At 43.9% G+C, this 24,408-nt stretch overlaps 1 protein-coding gene across 2 annotated transcripts in view; it reads left to right on the top strand.

The window, feature by feature from the left end:
• Positions 1 to 6,746: 6,746 nt before the first annotated feature.
• Positions 6,747 to 24,408, top strand: part of LOC135386070 (homeobox protein abdominal-A homolog) — a 35,401-nt gene continuing 17,739 nt past the window's right edge. For both annotated transcript variants that reach the window (XM_064615791.1, XM_064615790.1), the window contains exon 1: positions 6,747 to 7,207. In XM_064615791.1, coding sequence (XP_064471861.1) covers positions 6,817 to 7,207 — 391 coding nt within the window. In that variant the 5' untranslated portion in view covers positions 6,747 to 6,816. The remainder of the gene's footprint in view (positions 7,208 to 24,408) is intronic.

Raw genomic sequence — 24,408 nt, 5'->3', positions numbered from 1 at the left:
ATGTAATCTCATAATACTGCTATTGTCTCTACTTCTTCATGTATTCCTAACAATGCAGAATGACCCACTTTGTTAGCTCGGATTTGTTTCATTTGGGAGTTACTCATAATCGGCATTTCGGTTTATTATTGCGATTCATACGGACAATTAAGAGTTGCTGCAAGTGAACATAAGCATGGAATGTACTTTTCTGTACTGAGACGAAAAATTCGTGGGAAAGTTATTAGAAAAATATATGGCATCATGAAACACAGATCGACTGATGTTTCCTCGCTGTGAATCCATTCTCCTTCTTCATCAGATTAGCAGCGTGTTCCATTCGACCTCCGACACTTGTAGTACATGTACCTTTTCCGTCACGGAGATGTTGGCTTCACGTCTGTGGGCAACGATATAAGGACTACTTTGATGTGTACACTGGAGGTGTTAAACGCAGCAAAAGGTACAAGGGACCAGAGAGACAAAAAGACCATACAACACTACGGCGTGCATGATGATCAAATGAGCTTTCAAGCTCTTGCACTGCTTGTGGCCATTGCTGATCTGAAGATATACATAGGTGCAACAGTAGAAAAATTGCAAGTTGTCCACACAGTGAAGAAAGAGCCCCCTCTGTTCTTAAATGTGTGACGATTTTACTTTTGTTGCATGTATATGTATCTTAAGATTAGCAATGGCCACATGCAGCGCGAGAGCTATTGCCTTTTAGTCTTGTGTGATCTTCTTGTCCCTCTGTCCCTTAGTGTCTTCTGCTGCGTTCAACAACTCCGGTGCATGACAGTGCATGACATGCCACTACCCCGCTTCAAAACCATTTGATGTGTACCTCTGTCTTGCGTATGGCGTCGTGTGAACGTTGCCATGGGCGTATTATACCCTAGTCAGACAGCATTTCAAATGCCAATTGCGAGAAATTGCCTTCGGCCTCTCAAATGACCTTTGTTCGGGGGCGCCTGCCAGACAGGCGGGAAAGGAGTGCTCCTCAAATGACTGCCCTCACCGGCTCCCTTTTTCGGTTTCGTTTTCCCTGTCTGCTGTGGAAATTTGAAGTTGGTCTTTGCGCCACAAATCAAGATGCAGAAGCCATATGCACTTCTCTAAATAGGATCTAAATACGTTTACACAGTTTCACTCCATTATCCGCATTTTATAGGCTTTCCTACATTCAGCTGCGAAGGTAGCGAGGGTACAATGGCATAACACTGTTGTCGAGATTGCTCCTTTCTGCTCCTCAAATGTCGCTGGAGGCCTCCTTTCGCGTTGATGGTCATTTCTTAGAAAGGTCCTTTGAGCTGCCGTCTGACACGGTTGTCAGTGGTCATTTTTTGCAAATGAAAATTCCCCGAAGTCCTTCGAGCATGCCGTCTGATTGGGGTATTAGATGGTTATAGCAAAGTTATCGAAGTAACGTGGGCTTAGTTTCTTTATTTTTTCTTTGTTCTGTAATACTACTGTGACAGGCAGGCGAGCCTGCTCTTTGTTTTGTAGCTTGTGTTGTGTAGTTTCGTCCCCTCGTTTATTGTGCGTTCCAGGTTTCGTCATGCTATTTTCTTCTGTAATGCTCAGTTTCTAATCAACGTCCCCGTATATGTTTCGCACCTCACTTTCCTGCATTCATTTTTGCAACATCATTCCCTTCAACCATGTTAGACTTCACCAGTCTAACATGGCTTTCCCAAGAGTTCCCTTCTGTTGAAGTCTATAGGAACAGGATGGGACAAGACACAACGATTGACCAGATCGTGTTTTGAAAAATATTGCTGCTCTCTCCCTACAACGAAGAGCAGGTTCAGGCTGTTGTCCCTCTCCCCTGCGAACGTTAGCACGCGGATTTGAAGGGCGAAATGCCAAGAGCCTAGCGGTGTCAGCACGATGCAGTACTCATCGCTTTGTGATCATGAAGATTATGTAGAACACGAAATATGACTGTGACGGTGGTGAAATGCGTTGCACCAAAAAGAGAAAAAAGAAGAGAACGGCTGTACTTCATTTCTCCGTGTAAGCAATTTACATCACTAGAATCACCGTCCCTGCATTCATAGTGGCTGCTGCTTACCATGATCATAAGGGGAACGGTTACATAAACAAAAGGAAGTGTTCGTTATTTATCCGTGTGTGAAATTTGCATTATTACAATTTAATGGAAAGTTATTTGAATTATTTAGGTGTTCTCGTAGAGTACGTGAATATATCGCGCTCTGAATTATGATGGAAAACAGAAGTGAATTAAGTTATCGATCAGATTCTTTACCAAAATCCGAAGGTACATGCTATCAGCACCCGTGCTTCTGTGTGCTATATCTATAGCGCTCCAACTATGTAACTGTGACTCACCATTTCTTTTGGAGAAGCATATGTGAACGTCAATGTTCGAAGCAATCTTTTGGCGTTGATGCACACGACTCTATTCGGCACACACGTGCGTGGTCCGCCAGTGTGTCATAAAAGGCTCGTGAATATGTCATAAATTTAAGGAGCATTTGTCGAGGATTGGCGATGTCTGGTCGGCTCAGATATTCTTACGTACATGTAGTAAGTGTAATTAGGTGAGTATCACGCGTGAGATTTTTCGCGAGATTGCTTACTGTTACTATATTCTTGCAGAAGTAACTCTCCAGAGTCTAATAATATGATGTTTGATTGGATGTGGTACGGTAACGACATCGTCATTGTAGTTTGGTTTGTATGTTTGTTTGTTTGTCTGAGTTAAAATTAACGTACCGTAATTTTCGATGTATGACACGCGTGTTATACAGGAAAAAAGTTGAAAAAACTAGGCCGTGTATGTTATGAGTGCGTGCTACATCGATACATTTCCGCATAGGACCGCCAGTGACCTTGTATAACACGCAGGGTGACGACACCGGCGTTCGGGAGGACATGCAATCCTTAATCCTTGAATTCTGACTGCCTGATTTCACACCATAAGGCTGCGCCCCGACAAAACGTGAGGTAGGTCATGAACGATAGGGTATCATGGGACATAGAGCTGTACTTGGTGCATTGCTGCCAGTCGTGCTGACCGTTGCTGCCGACCATGCCAAAGTGTGTATGGTGTGTTTCCTGCTTCGATTGAGTTTGTAAGTGTGTAACACTAATGCAGCATGCGACACGAGCAGACTATAAGGTGCGTGTTATGCACTAGTGCGTGTTACACACCGAAATTTACGGTAATTGTCTCATGAGATAAAACAACGAATCATCATTGGTCTGAAAGCTAATGGCGTTATTTAATCGCAGTTAACGTATTCATCTCACGTGCATTTCGTGCTGCCCTTTCTCTTTTTATGTTCATATGTGTACTGTATAGACACATTACTAGATGTTAGATTTTAACGCAAATTTGTTAGACTGTATAGACACATTGCTAGATGTTAGATTTTAACGCAAATTCGTTAGACTTAGTGTCTCTCTTGATAGAGGACTCCAAGACACAGAGTATCGGGCTATGGGGAACCGTCTATGGAGCACCCGTCGCTAAATGTAGCAGAATTAGTTAAAGAATTAGTTTATATTAGTTTGTGTGGCTCTCTTGCTTTGCACTCATTCTGCATGGACACATATAGGCTACAATGTACACGTACAATGAAATAGGTTTCAGCTTTTTCATAAAAAAAGTGCCTGGAAGTGACACAAGATGCCGAAGTGGCGTGAGATATCGCGGTATATTGTAAAAGAGAAATTGTTAACGTTTCTCGAAGTCGTACCAATAGATAGATAGTCAGACTAAAATTCAAACGGTAGGTGCATCTAGATTTAATGATATGCTTGCGTGCACAACCTGCACTTCATCAGGTGATAAAGTGATGATTAAGCACGAGAGCTTGCCATCAACGCGAGATGCTCCTAACCGGTTGAATTTTATTCTGACTACCTCTTTCGTGAACTTGACGGAGTCTTTAATTTTCTTTACAGTAGATAGATCCGCCCTTGCAGGGATAGGCATAAATAAAATTTTTGAATATTGAAATATAAACGCAAAATAATTCGTTGAAAGAGGCATTTAAATACTCTGCATAAATACTTTACAATATGAGTATTTAAATACAAAAATATAAATACAGTATTTAAGTACCGAAACTACTACCATAGTTGAAATAGCATATAGTTGTGAAGAATAGCGTAGTTGTGAAGAATATATCATTTGGAATTGCAGAAATAACGATGGTCGTACCAAAACAGCAAGGACCAATAGCATATATTTGTTAGATTGCCGTGGCGATTTTAATATTAGAGGTTTCTCGAAGACTGCATCATCTAGGCATCTTCTGCTCGGCCGTAGAATCGGATTCGCAAAGGAGAACAGCCTCTCCACAGCCTCTCGGGTTGTCGCGACCGTTGCCCGCAACAGCAGTGAAACACTCGCCATCTAAAACGGTTTGTCGTATGCTAGCGGAAACACTCTCGACTGCGCAACTCTGTGGTGACGCTCTTAACATGATCACTTCAGGTCCTCGAACTCTGTTTCGTCTTTTTCCCGAAATGTCAAATGCAGGGTAACTGTGTCATATCAGTCAGTATCTTGTGTATTTAGGAGTATTGATAAGGTATTCACAAAAATATATACTCAAAATTTTGTATTTAAATATAATTATAAATAAATTTTTAAGTCTCTGTTTAAATACAAAATACACGTATTTATATTTTAAATAGTATTTTAATTCTAATGTATTTGTATACTGCTCATAGCTTCGCAAAGGAGAAAAAAATGTAGGCGAATCGTAAGTGACCGGTTGTCTCCCATCGCTGTTTTTTGCGCGAATGTTTGGGAGCCAACGAGTGTCAGCATTTTCATTTCAATTTAAGACTTTTCCTTTCTCGTGGTATTTGACTTCGGATCTTTACACTGCAAACCCGTGAACCCATCGTCGGTATATCTTCGTCCGCGTTAACTTAGCGTAGTCGGTCTGGTGCTCCTGCACCAGCCTATCCGTGTGGTAACCTTCAAGTTTGGTGATTATAGATTCCAGCACACAGCTATGACGACATTTCTCGACCTGCACAGCTTTGTCTGCTGTTGTCACAGTAGCCATAAAACAACAGATCGACCGCTGGGATACTCAGTGCAAGACGTCGATGCTATATGGATTCGAATGAACTTTGTTATTTCTCTCTCTTTCTTTTTTTGCTCGTTAGACATATCTTTGGTAGTATAGTAACATGCAAACACATCGACACTGAGGGTTTGTGAATTCGCATTGACCGCTGCACACCCTGTACGAGTTCACGTCCTATTACACATTTTTATTTCGGTTGCATACCATATGACTGATACGAGTCTTGAGTCTGCATGAGTCTATATTTAGCCGATACAGCGTGGCAACGAGCACGGGAAATTTTTCGCGGAATTATGATGTCGGATGTTTGTGATGCACCTAACAAGAGAGGGAGAGTTCTGTACACTTTACTTTATATCTTATATGTCTCTGTTTTAATTGGTGGTGTGTTGTCTTACGTGGAAAAGAAATTAAACGTGGACTATTACATCATTTTGTTGAATGCAGTTTTTAATTCTATTTTTATTCCAATTTTATTAATAGTATTTTTTTTTCTAAATTTGCGTGTATGCTGCATCCCATCTCGTTGGCTGCCTTCTACTCTGTTGGACCAAATATTTATTGTACGTTACAGTACGGGAGATAATGAAAGGGAACGTTTCTATTTTCAGTTGACGCACGAGGCATAGGCTGTTCTACTGACTCTCTTTTTTTTTCTTTTTTTTTTTCATGTTTCGTTTCGTATCGTATCTATTGATGACAGGTTCTCATTAAAAGTGAGACCATCGGAGTAAATAGATTGACGCCTCATCTCAATCTCATTTTCGATATTAATGGCGCACAAATGCGACCCCTCCAACGAATCGTGTAAGGTACTCTGTCTTCCAGTGGCAAATAAGGAAGTGATTCAGAGTCATCGAGTTAAATTGTTGAACAAACCGTTCTCAAGGGGCAATACAAACGTTATCTATTGAGGAAGTATCGACGGGAGTGTTAAATAAGGAAACCCTTCGTCAGCTATACTCCGTTTACGGTCGGGCGGGGTAGCTGTACCACAGCTGTATTTACATAAACCGTTTTAGTTTATGTAGCGTGTAACTTGTTTAATATAACTATGTGCCGTGCGGATAGCAGATAAACAGCAATTGCGATAGAAACGACGAAACACACTAATATTGTGTAACCATACTTGACACGTGGTGTGGCGATAGCCGACAGCCGCAAAGAGCTATTTCAAAATAATATTTTTTTTTCCTGGCGTCTTTTAAATGACGGTGCTCGTCATATATAGTACCCATGACACTTACAATGTCTTCCTGAAACGAAACAAACGGTTTCGCCCCTCAACGCACAGTTGTTGGCATCCTTTACGCATTTTTCGTTCCTGTCGAAGGCTTCCGCTACATGTGCTCGAAATGCCATCCTGTCAGCACGACCATTTCTTCCGCAACTGTTAGCCCCACTCACTTTATGGACATGGCATGATCCTTTACTTGCTGACGTGACAAAAGCGTAGGAGCGCCGCTCCGCGACAGACGGGGCATATTTAACCCTAATTAACGAGCACGGGCGACGACTCGACAGATTCGTCACATGACCCCAAATGTCGCACTTGCGTCTCGTATATCTCAGATGTGCAACTGTTGGGAGAGGGCTGTACCGCTATTGGCGTGCCTTGTTTACCCTCACAGCCGGCGCGGGAAAGAGAGCGGGGGAGGGTGGGCAAGCGCGAAGATCTCGTACGCGGTGCGGAAAATGCGAAAACAGAAGGCCGGCCGCTGTCATGCGTCCGTACCGTCGAGCGCCGACATAATGAGCCATGAGCGTCAATTTTATGGATGCCAGCAAGCTTGACTCGGCCGCGGCGTTCCGGCCGTTCAACGCCAACCGCGCCGTCTCCGGGATGTACCCCTTCGTCTCGCTGCCCAGTGGGCCCTACTATGACCTGGGCAAGACGTGTCGTCATCCCGCGCCAGGAGACGTTTCGGCCGTCGCTGCAGCCGCGAGTTACGCGGCGGCCTTTGGTTTCGGAAGTCCCGCCACGTCGACTGCAGCACCGTCAGCACCACTAGTGGGACCACCTTCGTTTCTAGCGGCAGCAGCGAGTGCGACGGAGTTGAACTATCCGATTGCGACGTGTCCTCGTCTCAATATCCGGCCCGAAGATGCCCTCGGCGACGTTCCGCGCTATCCGTGGATGGCCTTTGCAGGTGAGAGAATTCCAACAGCTATGTTATGTGCACCGCGAACAGCAAGGAATGTGGTGTGTTGCGTAATGTGCTTCGCTTGGTAGTTCGCTGTTCTCTGTTTCCACAAAAGGTGGCATTACCAAAGCGGGACCTTAAGGCTTAAAGATGGACGGGAGGGAACGTCCATCAGTCTGGTTTCAGCGCTTAATATATAGAGACAAGCCGCCTGTCACCGATCTACGACTGTCTCCCTTGTAGATGCATTTGTACGGATAGAGTAATTCCTTCCTCCAAAATGATAACTGCTGCTGCCACGGCACAGTGTCTGAATTGATTAGGTGACCGCATAAGATTACACGGCTATCGTGTGCAAGGAACTCTTGTATGTTAATTCCCCTTCCGCAGTTCATCGATCACCATGTTATAGCCGTATTTCTTTTCTCCTTTTTTTCGTTTTTGTCCTCCGCGCTCACATAACAGTACCTTTTGCGGTTCGTTGACGAGAGTATTATCGCTTCAAATCCGCGCCTGGGTTCTGTCTCATGGACCAGGACCTGCTGGAACGCTTTGGTGTCAATATTCAGTGAGGAATGTGATATACAATTTGTGATAGAGCGTGGCTTTTGTGATTGTCAGGGTTGCTTTATGGTGGCAGCTATTCATTTTGTACTGGGCATAATCAGCGAGCCTACAAGCACGGTATTTTGCGATACTATACCGCTACGACTATTGCGCAAGTTCTATAGCAATTATGTTGCAGTAAGTTTAGTCACACCTGTGTGAACGACGAATCAACGTCAACTGGCATAAAGAAAGACGTCGTCGTCTCATTCGTGACTGGATACTTCGTGTCTTTACTTAATGGCATTGCATCTCGTTACGACTTGCACGCACTTCTTTCACGTCTGCAATTTTAAGAACACATATGCTATGATGGTCGCCATTACGCTTCCAGTGTCTCTCCGGTGATCACAAAAAATATATTTCTTAAATAATTAAAAAACAATTAACCCCTTAATTAAGACGCCCTTAATCTTAAAAAAATATTGGCCATTAGATGACGGCTCGTCTCCACAAGGGTCCTAGATGGTGTCCTAGAAGGGTCCTGGATGATAGGCAACTATAGTATTTGGAAGCACTAAACCGTTTCTTCTTTTTCTCGCCTCTTTCCTCGATGACAGAAACTCATGATATATATTAAAGAACTCATGACCTACTGGTGCAGTGACCAAATTACTACAAACATAATCAGATGATTCTTGACAGGTGAAATAGTTAGAGCAGGTACAAATTTCTCGAATACCTACGCATCTCAAGTGTAATAAGTCGACTTATGCCATTCTCTACGGAAACTATTTCCTATGTGCTCTTATTACTGCGCAACTTCAGTAGAACTTTTTTGATACCAGCACAAGCAGGCTTGTTTTCTGCAGAACCTAGCGGACCAATTAAGCAAGAGCTCCAATAGCGTATACAAGAAGGCTAACATTTCCGTCTATGCCGACATTGAAATGCTGAAAGCCGACATTCTGCATAGAGGGTATTTTGCTTATTACTGACACGTGAAGTGAACACGGCGATTTGAGCGTGGTTCTCAAGCGCCGCATAAGAGATCCAGTTCACTCTTGAGAGAAAGAGCCATAGAAAAGAATTTAGTGCATACAGTCATTTGGGATAGTTGAAGAAGCCGACTCGCCACCAGGCACCTGGGTTCGAGGTAGAGCTAAAAAGTGACACGTTCGTAATTATGAATGTCTATGCGCTGCAGGATGCCACTTCTCATGGCTATTTATTACGACGCCATAATGCTCAAGAAAGGCGTTTGGTGTATTCGCCCATAAGAAGACGTTCGTGCAGTTTATGGGCCTTAAACGGCCCGGATTCATTTTATGAGGCCCCAACTGCCTTCACGACTCACAGAATAGCACATCAAACGGTGAATTCCGCATTTCTTTGCCTCGCTTCCATTGTATGCGAACTCGTTTTCATTTTTCGCCTCCTGGAATACACGTTACAATGGATTAATGTGGCGCATTATGTAACACATTGAACTTGCAAAAAAAGGGAAAAAAAAGCATAAAAAAAGGCAACGGCTGCAAGGTTGTCATTGTTTTCAGGGGGAGTGTAGGAAGAATGGAGAAAGGAAACTATATTATAGCGAGATAATGAGGAATAAAGATGCAAACGGAACAGAGCGCAGGAAATTCGTCTTGAGTTGAATACTTCTTGAAAATGCTGGGACTCGTATTGATGTATCGTATAAGGGAATAGCGTACAGAAATGTCTTAAAAGCTAATGACGTCAGTAATCCTATTGTTTATGACGCAAAACAAAGAAATTGAGAAGTGACAGCACGCGGAAATGTGGTCATTAATATTTAAAAAAAATAACTGATTACATAAAGATGGTGTAGAGGTCAAGATTTGACATTCTTGTGCACTGTCTGCCCTGGAAAACTTTATGGGACGGGGAGAAGGATTTAATTTTTCGAACGGTTTTAACACTTTGCAACTTCTAAGTTCTCAAGAAAAACTTTTTTCTTTCTTTTTCTTGTTTCCAACGTTGTCAACATCGAACTGAAGTGCATGCATTATATTCTGAGAGATCTTCTGCTCCTTTTCGTTTTCAAAATTTCAACTACTTCGTTTCTACCGCCTGCAGAGCAACACCCACGTTTTCAGTACGTTCCTGCAGTGGTTGACACAGTCTCCTTTGTTGAAATTTCATTGTAATAAAAACAAACTTGGCGTACCGCACGCGTCTGCATGATCACGATCATGCAATTCCGTTTAGCACCTAGTACTTTCATTGTGTGTCGTTTGTTTCAGCCCCAGGAAAGCTACTTTCCAAGGTGTACTTTGTCACCTCTGAGAGCTTCCGCAAGTAGTGTCCTTGTAATGCTCACCACAATATCAACTGGAAACTCATCCGTCACCCCACATCCAGTCTACACAATAACGCAATCATCTCTTCACTTAAGAAGATCACTTTTGCGTTCCAATATTCCTATCCTAGCCTATTCATGAAATTCACGAAGATACTTTACGACGCCCTTTGTAATATACTCGGCTGTTACTGACGTCTGTGTCAGGAAGACGATTGTGGTATTTTCAGTGAACCTATAACTTAGGATTTCAGTCACGACAAATAGATGTGATGACGTATGCGTATGTTGAACGGTATATGCTTGAGTGTTTACATGTCTATAACTCTAGCATTATTTCAAAGACTTGTAAAGGATGTCATTTCATCGTGGCCTGTTCACTGCTTCGTACCTCGTCGCAAATTACTATAGTTAAGCATTTTTATTAGCTCACTTTATGGGGTCGTGAATCACTTTGAGATGAACGCATGTTCATCTGAGTTCTTGAGCTTCAGTTCTCAATGCCGTCAAAGCGTTACGAGATGAAAATATTCTATAAAATCAACTCTGTGTCAGCCCAATGTCGTAAACCAAGGTGGGAAATTTGATTTTCTGTTCTGCGTGGACTAGATTGTAAGGTGTCACCACGCTACGGCGGCTGCGGCTACGGTTCATATCTGTTTTGCTGCCACGACTTTCACGTGACATACTCCGGCACTTTTCAGCTTACGGCGCTGCTCGGGAATTCAAGAATCAATGCGCGCGCGCACACACACACGCACACACACACATAAAAAAAGGGAGGGGGGGGGGGGCTGCACGTTTGGGCATTGTACCAAATGCGTCTTAAAATTCGGTAGCTTTAGAGGGCCGTCGTTGTCGGCAAAGTTTTCGCGAAACACTCTGCGTAATGCAAACATATAGTGCAACATCACGTGTTGGTGGTACTGTCACGTGATGTCACGTTGTCCTATGAAACCACGGATGGATCTATCCGGTGATTTGTCCGTCCCATCTATCCCGCTAATTAACAGCTATCCCGTCAGTACACAAATGTAGCCGAAGAAAACTGTGTTGGATACAGAGAGAGAGAGAAATACATGATGATGATGAAATGGGGATCACTTCCGCTCATTGAGCAGAATGATACAACAGTAGCTATAATAGAGCGGTAAAGCTACTTGTGGCACCAAATGAAATAAATCTGTCGAACAGGATAGACACTTGTGTTGCCACCCTTCCCGCACATGTCGTGTCCCGATGTAAGAATCTTAACTCAATTGGGGTGCGTCAGACACAGGGTACACATCGTGAAAGGTGTTTTTCTGTGATGCAGAACGATTCTTCGTGCTATTCTTGCTGCTTGAACGCTTCGGTCTTCGGATGTGTGACGCACGGTGAATGATAAAGTAAGACTAAGACTTACTTTCTTTAACTATACTTACGTCTCACGAGTAGCGATCGTTTGCCTTCGTTGATGAGACTGCTGCATGTTCACCCTGCAAAACACGTAAATAAGCATGACGACTGTGCTGAACGTGACTTCCAAATTTAACTTGTATGTCCTAAAAGAGAACAGCAATGAAAACACGGTAAATGGTTTTCATGGACGTAACGCACACGATATATTGGGTAACGTCATTCAAATTTGTTTGTATTGGTTGCGCATGAATTGCGAGGATTGGATACATAGTAAATGTGGGAGAGCGTAGTTTCCGTCAGTTCATTCAACACAACAGTTTGTTTATTTCACACATATTTGTTAATTTTTGTCAACAAGTGAGGCTTCATCAATCATACACGAAAACTACTGGTAAATGAGCTAGAGAATATTGGGTGGTGTTCGACACGCAGACAAAAAGATATTCGGTTGGAACTTGAACGCTATCAACTTGTTTTACCTTACTGTTACAGAAATGTGCAAACATGAAATCTTAAGGCAACGTTTAGCACGATGGGTTCCTCTCAGACTTTATTAACTACACAAATGCACAATTCTCAATTCTGTTTTCGTCGTATGCAATAAACATGCTATACAGTAAACCAGTACAGTAAATTTATAAGGACTTCGATCTTTTATCATATTTTTTGTCGTTTCCTGCCAGTGAACGATATACCGCTAATGTGTACCTTGTATTTCTTCGAGTCAGTTGTATGAATATTGATAAGACTACGGAAATGTTCTAATTAAAGAACGCTTGTGAAATTGCTTACGATTTCTTGCACTCTAAATAATTTTACACCTTAAAGGGTGTAAAAGAAGATGTGCATGGCGCACACCTTTTAAGGTGTTAACGGAACACCATCAAGAAATTAAGGGTGTAATTGTATGGAAGGGTATAATGTAACCTGCAAACCATAGAAGAGGCAGCTGGAAATTATTACAGCTTCACTGCGAAAATATAGTGTTTCTAGTTTTTACAGAAGGCACATGCTTGGTACTTTGGAGTGTCATTGTGGCTATCTTGGCATCACTCTTCGATCACAGCCATGCAAAATATTCTTTAACAAGTCAAGAATATACTTTTCTCGCACTGAACTTGTAATACTTTCCAGGTATACTACTCAGCTGTACCCTGTGTGAAGCAAAAATAGGACATTGCAGACACATGTTGCACAGCACACACATGTTATAGGTGATTGATGTGGGTATATGCGGGCATCATACACTGTAAACTTTTTCACACCTTTAAAGGTGTGCGCCATGCACATTAAACCTGGTTGCCTAACATTGTACCTCTAGGTTGATATTTTACAAAATTTAAAAAGCATTACAAAAGATCAGGTGTCAGTCCAAATCTTGCTCTCATTATGTCTTGGATATAGTAGGTACGTGCTAATGCATATATGCATCGCTAGCGATAATCGAGCACGTGCAAGTGTCTACAATACTGTTCAACAATGTTGAGGCTTGAAAGACTGAATTTTTGGAGGACAGACAGCGTGCGAGTAAAGAAAATTAGTGCTAAACCGTACTCCATTATAATGTTACCAAAATTACACCAAAAAGGGCGTGCGCCACGCACATTATTACACCTTTAAAGGTGTGAAAGCGTTTACAGTGTACATATCAGACACAATCACAGGAACTGAATAGTTATGCTTTTATTAGGTTGACATTATGCCATGCAGCATACATATCCTACATTACGTAGGCATGAAGGTATTCAAACGTATCACTTAATACAGCTGTATCACATAGTAGTAATTTTATATTTTCCAGTCATCTAACCTTGAGGGGTTAGATGACAGTGTACCAAATGTTGAGTAACTGTGCATTTGGTCTTTATATCACAACTTGTATCACAAGCTTAAGTTCTGAGTACCACAAGCACTCTAACACTGCACAGAAACAGGAATACATTTAGCCTGTGTAATGGAGCCTGTCCCACATCCAAATACACGCTCTGTTGCACCCTCATCACACCCTCCTGACAATGTCTCATAAAAGGGTGTAATTCACCATAGTTACACCCTCGAAAATTTTCAAGCCAAGGTTCTAGGGTGTAAAATAGGTGTAATACATGAGAATACACCAATTTTACACCTTTAAAGGTGTGAAAATATTTAGAGTGTAGCCACTTACGGTCTTCTTGTTCCCCCGGCGCGTTATTTGGGCATATGGTATCTCTCTGAAGTATGCCTCATTGATGTTTGTTTGTAAGGAAAAAAAAAACGAGGAGAAATTGAACTCGTCTCCCGACTTGTTCTGCTACTCCTTACATAAATTCTCACCCCCACCCCCCTCACCCCCCCCCCCCCACCCAAAAACTACTTCTCAGGTGCTCTACTCGAAAGTTCGCCATTCACTATTCACATGTTCGCTATACAGAAGTCCATTGAGCCTCATTGAGCCAAAGTGTAAAGTGGAGCTTTGTTCGTGTTGTCAGTATGACATAGCCGTTGATACGGTTGCTGTACACCTAAAGCAGCGCCATAATTCCTGAAGCGTTGTAGGTGCACGGTGCACAGTTGCTTATGCCGCATGCCTTTACTTCTCTTCACAATGCCTGACGAGTCGTGCGAAAGCCATGCTATACTATACAAGCCTGAACGTGAGCAAAAACACGAAGACAACACGTGTTTGTGTCCCCACGCTCATGCTTCTACGAGTAGTCGAGTACACAGTTATCTCGCGACGTAAAGTCTCGAAATATTTATTTATTCTACGAGTACGGAGTTTGTCCACCAGCTCGAATGGCACTTACGTATAGTTTTATCCCGCGAAAGCGCTCGCATGTCCTTGAGAATGCGTTCTAAATATTCTGTCACAACGTATAGGTTATGCAATCGAACGAGGTTGCAGTACGAATCTTTCATGGAAATGAGAGGATGTTCATACGATGTTCTGTCGCAGCTAATGATACAGTTCTCGAGTTGCGAGGACAAGCTGTGCGCGGACTGCTTGTGTTATGTCGGAGCGTGTTCGTACAGCAGCAACTTTCGCGACGGCGCGTCCTTCCTCATCTCTTCGCTTGGTGTTTGCATAACATAGGTTTTGCATCCACGGCAATGAAATATTTTACTTGCCGTTTGCTTACCCGCACGGCGCGGCGTGTACTTCATCCGTGGTAGAAAGATTAAATACAGTACCCTAACGTACAAAGTGCACCACTTTACAATATCGTTGCAGGTGCGCTACCGAATGTAAAGGAATCCAACTCGTGTCAAGGTTCGGAAGCATGATTGGTTGGTGGTACCGTGGAGCTTAACCATGTGTGTGTCATTAAGGAGCAAAAATAACTTGAAATGCAGCGGTACATATGGCCGAGGAAAGCTTCACGTAGGGACGGCACAAACATTAGATTCTCTGACAAGTAATAAATGATGGGATTCAAATAAGTTGTGAAAAAGCCAATGAGCGCTGGCGCCATGTTCCAATTCTGGGATTGACGTTTTTGTGATCGATATGTCATCCTGGAGTAGCTCGCTTAATATATACATATTCAGAGATCAAGCGTCTTATGTCAGGATAACGATTTCGCTATCGATGGAAAATTCAGCTCTAGGTGCCTCATTTGACGGGATTATGCTTTCTGGTCAGGAAGACGTGTGGAGGAATACAGAAATGAACTAAGAAACGAATAACAATATGCTGCAGAGACGGCACAACCTAGAACCACTGATACAAAAGAGTACGTCCATAGCGTAGAGTCCAGAGAGTCCATAGCGTGCTGTTTAGTAAACTGCTCTCCTTTTGCATCACTGGGTAGTTCTTTTAAAATCTTTTCAACGAGGCGCGTTTCGATTTAGAAATGCACCACAAGCAATTGTCAGGATAGTAGATAATAGGGGGACCTAGTGAATCGTTTTCACTCAAACCGTTCGCGAACGGTTTTGCCACGACCCAATCAGGTCATTACGTTCTGGGCCACTTCACCCCCTCATTGGTCATCCACCAAACCGCTCGCAAACCGTTTCAGGAAAAAGGGTTCACTAAAACTCGCTATTATTTCAGAGATCCTAATCTGATACAACTATTGTCCCTTTCCTTTTAGCACCTTCTCTTCCTTTTCTCTCTCTCTCTTTCTTTTTTTGCAATCACCTCGTCCGTCCAAATGAATTTATGACTGCCCATGTGACAGCGTCGTTTCGTAAAACTCCACTTAAGACGTTACTGTCTTAGAACGAACGCCTCAGTTGTTTTTATAGTGATCTTTCTGGCTCTCCCGGAGATTGCAGAAGAAATCCGAGTAAGAAAAATCTCGAAATAAGAAAGGAAGCAGAGTAGTAAACTTACCCTATGTTGTCGTCCACGCAAATCGTACGAAACGTACAATGCTCAACATTCACTCGCATATAACATCAACATGAAGCGTCTCAGGCCGCATGTGTGAGGATGGGAGACCCACACATGACACATCGGTGTGCGGCTGACCCCTCGTATACGTGCCAAAATATGCGCTCGCGCCAACCATCTTGCAGCGAATAATTTCTCGGACAAATCGTGAAATAAATTCAACTAACTCTAAAGCCATATACGAACTTTAATGTTGAATGCGAATGTTAGTTTAGTCGTGAACCGTGTCGAATGCCCCATTTCTATATTACAAAAAATGTCTCCCTGCCAGTGGGATGCGGTTTAGGTCAACTATCATGTATAGAGAGACGTGTTCCAACTTCCGTGCAGGTTGTTCTGTCTTAGAAATGAAGTGGATGTTTCTGGTCAATGGTGGCTTCGTTCACCACAAAGCACGGAACCAATTTTTACCGTGCTGGTCGCGTATCTGAGCAGATTCAATCATGTAGATAAAAAGGGAGGAAAACCAACCAAGTTTTTCATTTCACTGAACATTGCCTGTCATTTGGCAAATACGAATTGAGAAAAAGAGTGAGGAGGGCATATAGAGGACATAATTAACAAATTGCAATAGCTACCTTCTCCTTAGTTTCATGGCGGACATGCTCTGCAGCTTTTAAGTTCGAAGTGTATCTTGCAGGTATTTTTCCAATACATGGAAAAAGGGAAACGGCTGCGTCTTATGGGCTTAATGCCAAAAGGCGTTCAAATACGGCAGCTATATAGAGCTATTGTTAGCGGAAGAAAGAATCTTCCTTTTGTGTGACGTATAGCGCTGCGCAGCCAGCGCAGGAGAGTTGAAGTGTTCTACTTGCACATAACTACATTTTCATATCTCACACCTCATGTTTCGCGTGTAATGGGGTAGTGTACTGCTCTCCAGCGGTGAATCACCCCAGGCCATAATCATGATCTATTTGTTGTTGTTGTTCTTAGCAGAAAATTTTTCGCGAAATTGTGTTTGCGACGTTATTTTAGGGAAAAATCGTCCCGGAAACAGCACCGCAAAATATACTGCCCCGACGACCGTTTACGGCGACGTTATTACTTTTTTATTGAAAGCCTTCGACTATGAAATTGTTTTTTTTTTCATTCTTACTGTGGTGGTTGCATGCGGCCTCAAGCTGTGATACGGGGTCAATTGGAGTTCGCCATCTCTTCGCCATTTTCCTGATCTGCACCCTTCCCAAAGCCAGAGCTGTCGAGCGTTTTGACCGTCCATTCCTGTGGTGTTTGTATAATTTCAGCGTACAGGTCCCGACAAAAGTTTACGGAACACTGGAGTGGTGTATATAGCCATCTGAGCGACACGGTTGCTGCAAACAGGAGCATAGACTTACAACCAGGTGACCGGGTACGCGACGCACCTTTCAGTAAGTGTGTCCACTCCCGTTCGCCGCTAGGGTGTCGCTGAGATAAAGAAATACGTCGCTCTGGTGTTCCGTAAACTTTTGTCGGGATCTGTACCACAAACACAGCCTGGCGGTCACGTACTGTCACGTGGTCATATAAAGCCACGGACGGACCTACACGTGATTGGCCCTTGAAAGCTATCGCTTTGAAACATTGAGGCGTGATCTGCATTAACATGGGTCGACAATTAAAATGCATTTTGCCAACTGTATGGAACGGGCACGAATGCACGTTCAGTCGAAAACAGTACGCATGTCGTTTACTTGCTACCTCCAAAAACCGCTATTGTTGCCACCCAGCTGTTGGCAGAGGGATGCGATGCTACATGTTGAAGAGGTATATACGAAGTTGCTGGTTTACGAATGTCATGTGATGGTACCTCAGAGCTGAAAATAAAATACTGTATATATTTCTTTTTCTTTTCATTTCAAATCTCTGCTCTTTTTGCTAACCTCTTACACCAACCGTATCGCCCAAGTACCACCGTCAATACAACATCGTCAATACGTACATACCATTCCCAGGAAACCTGATCCATTGGCAGTTCGACCAGTATAGCAGAAACGGCACATTAAGTCTTACCTTTCTCCGTATATAGAATTATGTTACAACTCACACAACTCGCAAAAGCGTGCACTCAAACTTTGATTGACCGAACGACTGTCACCTGCACGTTGTGTCAAACGTCCATTCAAACGTCCATTAACAGTAACCCGACCATTTTGGTCGCTTCCAACGTTTATCGGTCTGAGGAGGAGAAATGAAAGGGGTGACACGACTTTGGTTGCAGCACTGAGTGGCCTCGGCGCAGCGCTTTGCGAAGCAATAATGATAGCGAGCTATTGAACCAGCGGGTCTTATATGGGCGCCATCTGCACGATTAGATAGCTTTGATGCCATTAAACACAACTGGAGCGATGGCAGAAGCCTAGAGGGGCTGTGGGAAAATGGCCGCTTTGCTCTCGTTCACGAAGTGCTCAGTAGCCTGAGCACGTGCCAGCGGCGCTGCGAAGTCACAACGGAGCTGATACGCGACAGCGAAGATCTGAGACGGAAATTTCAGGCCCACTAATTGGATGATGTCACAACTATACAACACCGGTCAGGTGTCGCGCGAACGGGCAGCCAGCCAGCTAAGATGCGGTACAACACGAGTTTTTTTAAAATCTTCTCTTTTAAATTTTATTTGTACTTACTTTCTTGGTACGCGGAATTTGGAAAAAGGCTGTCCTGCAGTTACGCTGGACGTTTTGCGGCTGGTTTTTCCAGTTGTTTTGCTTCTTTGCTTTTATGGGAATATTTATTACGCGGCTCCAACCAAATTCTCTAGCCGCAAATGAACGTTGCGTAGATGATACAGGTGCACCTCTTTTTAAGTTACTGTGATCGTCTGCCATTGTCATTGTCAAGTTTACGTTACTATCAGAAACTACGTAAGCTCGCGTACACAATGGGCATGATCTGTATGCAGGCCGTATAGGGCGTTGTAAACGTTAACGGGGCAGCGGTATCTTTTATTTTGGCGATTTTCCCACACGAAACTGGAATAAGTCAATATTCGATAAATTATTAGCGCATAATCCATCCTACAACGCATAGTTTACCTCCCAAACACTATTTTGATACATTTTATCTTCGTTACAAATCCGCTAGGTTACCTTGGGTAACACTCGACATAGAAACACGAAGAGAAAAAAAAAACAGAGAGAAAAGGCCATTCGCCTCCGGGTACATTGAGGTATTCAATATTTCGCCGTAAAGATCGACCATCATGCTTCGCCATGATCACCTCCGAACGAAAACGACCAACGTAATCAGCGGATAGCGTGCATGGCTGCATAACACAAGCATATAGGCTGCTCACATATTATCAACAGATCGACGTCGTTTTTCTCAGCATAATGATGCTCCTTTGGAACATTCTTTCTGGTGTTTATGAGAGGGTGCTTAAGCACAGCCACAGACTATTAGGCCTCCCGTTTCTCTGCCTGCACGGGCCCCTTATAGGAGCACTGGTTGTTACCACACTAGCGTTCGGGGCGGGAACCAGGGGCCCTCAGCGGGAAGTCGACAAGTTGAAGATGTGCAGAACTCGTCGTTCGTCGCCGCCGCCATTTGATCTCTCGATGAAGGTTCGCAGCTGCTTTCCTGACAGCAGCACTCCACCATTCCCGATGCACACGTTCTCATCCGTGCTTCTGGAGAACTTCTTTCGGACGGCCTGCCGCTAGACCAAGCGTCTTTCGGTCCAACGAAATTGGAGACGTTTCGGCTCAGTTCTTGGAAAAATGTACCGTCATTGGGTGTCTCGCTTGAACGAGCGCTGTTTTTCAACGCGTTGGCAGAGGAAATGGCTGTGGCGTTTCGTTTTGTTTTGCGTGGGTAGCATAGGGTTGTAGGGTTGCGTGCAACACTGCCTGTCATGAGGTCGAAGCAGATGGGAAAGATGTTGTCGTCGTTCGTGTCCGTGTTGTATTACGGCTATGCGTTGACTATTACTTCCGTTTTCTGCTAACTTGTGTTGCGAGACAGATGTGGCGGAAGCTTTAGTTTATATGTGAATGCAGGGCACGTGTCAAAATGCAAATTGTGCGGCAAGCATTCGCAGATAGAGTGTGGTGATAAAGGTTAGCGTTCTTTCATTCCCAGCATTGCGCCCTTCATGGTGTTCACACGTTGCTATTTTGTATCGTCACTTGTATGTTTGAGACCCCTATCGGAACATTTGTCCGCGATGATATCTTGTAGCAGCAGACTCAGGGTAAACCTTCCGCATGGTAAGTTCGTGCGTACGCAACAACCATTCCTTATTCGCTCCCAGATCGAAGGGTGTCGGCGCGCTGCGGAGAAACGATGAACTACGGTAGTGTGGGTAGCTTCCTCGCGTCGTCTGCTTTTACACGTTTATTTTCCCCGTTCAGTGCAGTAGGTGCAGCATTGGGAAACCGAACAGTATCATACCATCGCGGCACACGTGATCTTCCGGTAAATATACGCAAGAATTACGGAAAAGAACCATCAACTCCGAACATCGGCCGGCGTGTTATCCACACTAGAAAGGTGACGGTGTCGCCCCCCATAGGTCGATCACGCAGCAAGATTCCAGCTTGTGCACAGCTGTTCTTTTGCGTCTCTTTTACCACTCTCGAAGACCCGTGGAGTGTGACGATGTGAACCGTTTTATCTCTTTCTAATCGGCCGCGTAAGTTCACGAACTAAGTACTCTGTATTCCTGTCGGGCGCACTAACACAATGTATCAACCCAACTATGCGCTCACTCCACATACGGAATTTGCTTCTACGAACTTCTATTGTCAGTGAAGGGACGTCGGTATATACGGCCGATCTAGAATGACCTTTACGATGGCTGACACCGTCCACCTGCTACAAGGCAAAAACAAACAGCTCGGCTGATTAACATGCGGGAACAGTTAAAGCGATAGAAGCAAATGCCGAAGATAACTGTGCGAAAAAGAACCGTTTCCCAACCGCAGTCTTTCTTCCCTTGACGAGGAATGGTTCTCGCTAATGAGGTGAGGCGACCCTTTAGACGTCGTACACATACAAACGTGCCAAAATAAAAGGTACACCGGCCGCGGAGGTGAAAAATGAGCGTATTACGTATTCGGGAAGCGTTTGTCGCGCCGCGTATACGTATCTACCCACGGTGTGTGTCGCAGATGGAAAACGGAAACTTGGTGACAATGCAATAAAACACGTGCCATCGGAGTTGCCGTTGTGCGCTGGATGCGGCGGAAGCCGTTGGCCTCGCACGTGAATCGAGATACAGCTGATTGTGTGTCACATGCAAGCTGCGTACTACTACTATCCTTTCGTCCTGTCGCTAGCTCGACATTTTGTTCTCCATAGCATCTGTATTGTACGAATGAATGTTGAACGAAATGTTTATTGGATGTGTACTGCGAAAAAAAAGAGAAAAAATACGTTAGAGGAAAAGTTATCTCGAGTTGCGTGTAAGCTTTGGAGCTCGTTTCCGTAAAATAAAATAAAAATGGCCTCATCTTTGGGCATCCTTCTAAACGCGTTCAGGCCATCGTTAGCACCATCGTTAGGGCCATGGTTAGCGGTAAACCTTTCGCAAAACATTTTGGGAAGTGCTGTTAACTTTCTACTGAAAACATTTTAACGCTTCGTGAAATTGTGATTTTTTTCTTTTCCATTGCTACTGGGTGGGTACACAATTGCAGCGTGCCCAGTCTGGAGATCACGTGGTGGTGGCACTGTCACGTGAACGCTGTCACGTGTCACGCTGAATAAAGCCACGGACGAACCTACACGGTGGTGGTGGGTGGTGGAACTGCTCGTCGGCCACGCGCAGGCGGGCAACGTCACGACTATCGCAGGGGGACGGTGTGTCGTGGGCCGACTTCACAGGGACCTGTCCGGACCAGGGAAAACACCCAGAAGCGCATCCAGCGCTCGGATTCGAACCCATCTCCACACCTCATAGTCTCGACGTGGAGTGCCATCATCGTGGTCCCTCTCCCTGTATAGGCCACGGGAGCTGGTAACCTGTGCGCGGTGGTTGGCCCTGTAGGTTACCAGCTCCCGTGGCCTTGTGGCTACACCGTGGTTATGGCCCTATGCAGCTACCGCTTTAATAATAGTCCCAAGCAATCCTCCCTCTACATGAAAAGTCTATACCGCCCTGAAAGAACTGTACGCAGCAAAAGTTATGTTGGGAGAAGTTTAGCGTTACCAGGTCATGCAGTTTGGGGATATCACAAATTTAATAATGTGGAATGGCGAACAAAAATCTGCAGAAACTCGAATACGATGACCTGGTCACGCTTAACTGCACCCAACATAACTTTTGCTGCATAAAGTTCTTCGGTGTTCTCAGGCAAATGAAGCACTCACACAGAACACAGGCATACCACTCAGAGTAGATGGCATAAAAGGCGGTTTTACACGTAATAAAACTCAGGAGTTTCTATTCAACTCGTAAGGAGTGCATGACGAAATGTGACTGAATTTTGCAGCGTATATGGCTGAGGTTTTTCATCGCTTTCGCCGCTCGTCTTTGTCTCTCCCTCTCTTCCCCCTTTTTTTCTCTTTTGGTCGAAATTTTCATTCCACGACTTGATTTCATGATCTCTGGAATAAGACGAACGTCAAACCCTACAAGCCTCTGAGACGGAGCTGGCTGTGACGCCACAAGGTCTGAGACACAAGGTTGCTGCTCCCTTCGAGCCTTCAAGAACGTGCAGTTCAGTTTGCCCACAAGGGACACGTGGGCATGCTGACGACCCAACAACTTATCCGCGAGTCTGAGTGGTTTCTCAACATGGATACTCTTGTAGAAAAGGCAGTGCGTAATTGCATTGCATGCCAAACTACCACACACGAACCAACACGCGATCCTCTAAAGCAAACTCCGCTGCCTGATGTACCTTGGGAAACCTTGCCATGGACTTTGCAGCCCCATTTCCGAATGGAAAGTATCTTCTGGTACTTGCTGATGAGTAATCCCGCTTCCCGGTGGTTGAAGTCGTTTCATCAACAAAGGTATCATTAACCATAGCAATACTAAGGAGAACTCTCTCACAATTCGGCAATCTGCAAACCCTACTTGATTTTGGCGTACAATGTACTTGGCACAAAGCCAGAAAACGTTACATTTTTGCAATTAGAGCTTGCTGTATAGAAAACAGAGACAAACAACTTCTCCACATGTTATAGCCAGGGTTCTCGATATAACCTCCCGCTGCTGTGGTTGGTCGCACTTGTGCGTTTCATTGCCCTATAATTTGATTACGTTATATGCAATACTTGGTGATACAGTGTGGAGCACTGAAGCATAACCTATTTGTCTCGCCTGCGCTACCAGCGGCATGTCCCGCTTAAGGTGAATTAATGCCACGTCACAGTCACAGGTGTTTTTATGCGATATCCTTCGCATATGAACTGTTTTGCCATCGCTACACATGTACGACCTGCTTCAGAGCCCCATTGCAAGTGGTGCTCTAATTGAATGTTTTCCCGGTTACTGGAGCGTAGAGGGTTAGTCGTGGCAGAACGGAACACGTTTGTTTTGCGACCCCTCTTCCTATTTCATGTAAATTCTATCGTCTTTTTGCCGTACATTATCCGGTGTAATGGTGTATCAGTACTTCCACTTGCACGAAATGTTCTATGTACAACGTTACGAATATATTTATGGGAATGTTAAGAATCATGTTAATCGTGCACTCACCTGCGAGGGAAAGGAGTGATAAGTTGCAGTATATGGTCGAGTTAACCAGATGGGAATAGACTAGTAGCCACTGAGTAAAGTGGAGACAAACAAACAGGCACTTGGTTGCGACAGTTAGGAAACTGAATGTGCCCTTTGTAAGATAAAAACATCATTAGCACGGCCTGTAATGGAGCAGAAAATAGTCAATGAGGCGTCGGAACTGTAGCGAAAAAAGTGTGATATCGAAACCCTACATTTGTTTCCCTACCAGTTCTGTGGTACAGTACGTTTGTGAGTAATACGGGCCCGCTTGGTGCATCTTGATCTCGACGGAAGGATAAAAAATTGTTGCAATTAAGCGTATTTCAGTAAGCGTACCTGGGCATTTTTGTAAACATGGTACATGATACCACATATGTCTAATGAAGCTCCAAGTCTGGTTTCTGGTGTAGTTGTTGGTGTTGCCGCTTTATTCAAGCATGTTTTAGTACTGTTGGTGTCACCATTTTTCACCAAGAGGGTAAAATAATACACAGTTGGACATGGTGAAAGTTGTGACATACTTTCACCATTTTTCCGACGATATCAAATGAAGGCGAGTCATAGACGTTCAAACCATATTGCAAACCGAATATAAGTTCGATCGCAGTTGTATGCTAGATAACCTTCTCTTTTTTGTGTGTTTCCCCACCTTCGTCCCTGAAAAGTATGTAGTGGCACGTTATTCAAAAATGAAGGGCGATTTGTTATTAGCGTGGGTGACTGACCCTTCATCATATCAGTATCCTATATGTCCGGTATTCACGCAGCCCTGTAGAAAATGCATGACTAAGAATAACACGAATAATAATGATAACGAACAATTTGAAATATCTGTTATATCTGTCATACCCGTTATTTTATTATCTGAGTAGTCATTTATTTTATACTAATACTACTTTGACAAT

This window comes from Ornithodoros turicata, chromosome 2, assembly GCF_037126465.1.
Source record: "Ornithodoros turicata isolate Travis chromosome 2, ASM3712646v1, whole genome shotgun sequence".
NCBI lineage: Eukaryota > Metazoa > Arthropoda > Arachnida > Ixodida > Argasidae > Ornithodoros > Ornithodoros turicata.
Note: the sequence above shows the minus strand (reverse complement) of the source record. Positions and strands in the feature narration are given on the sequence as shown.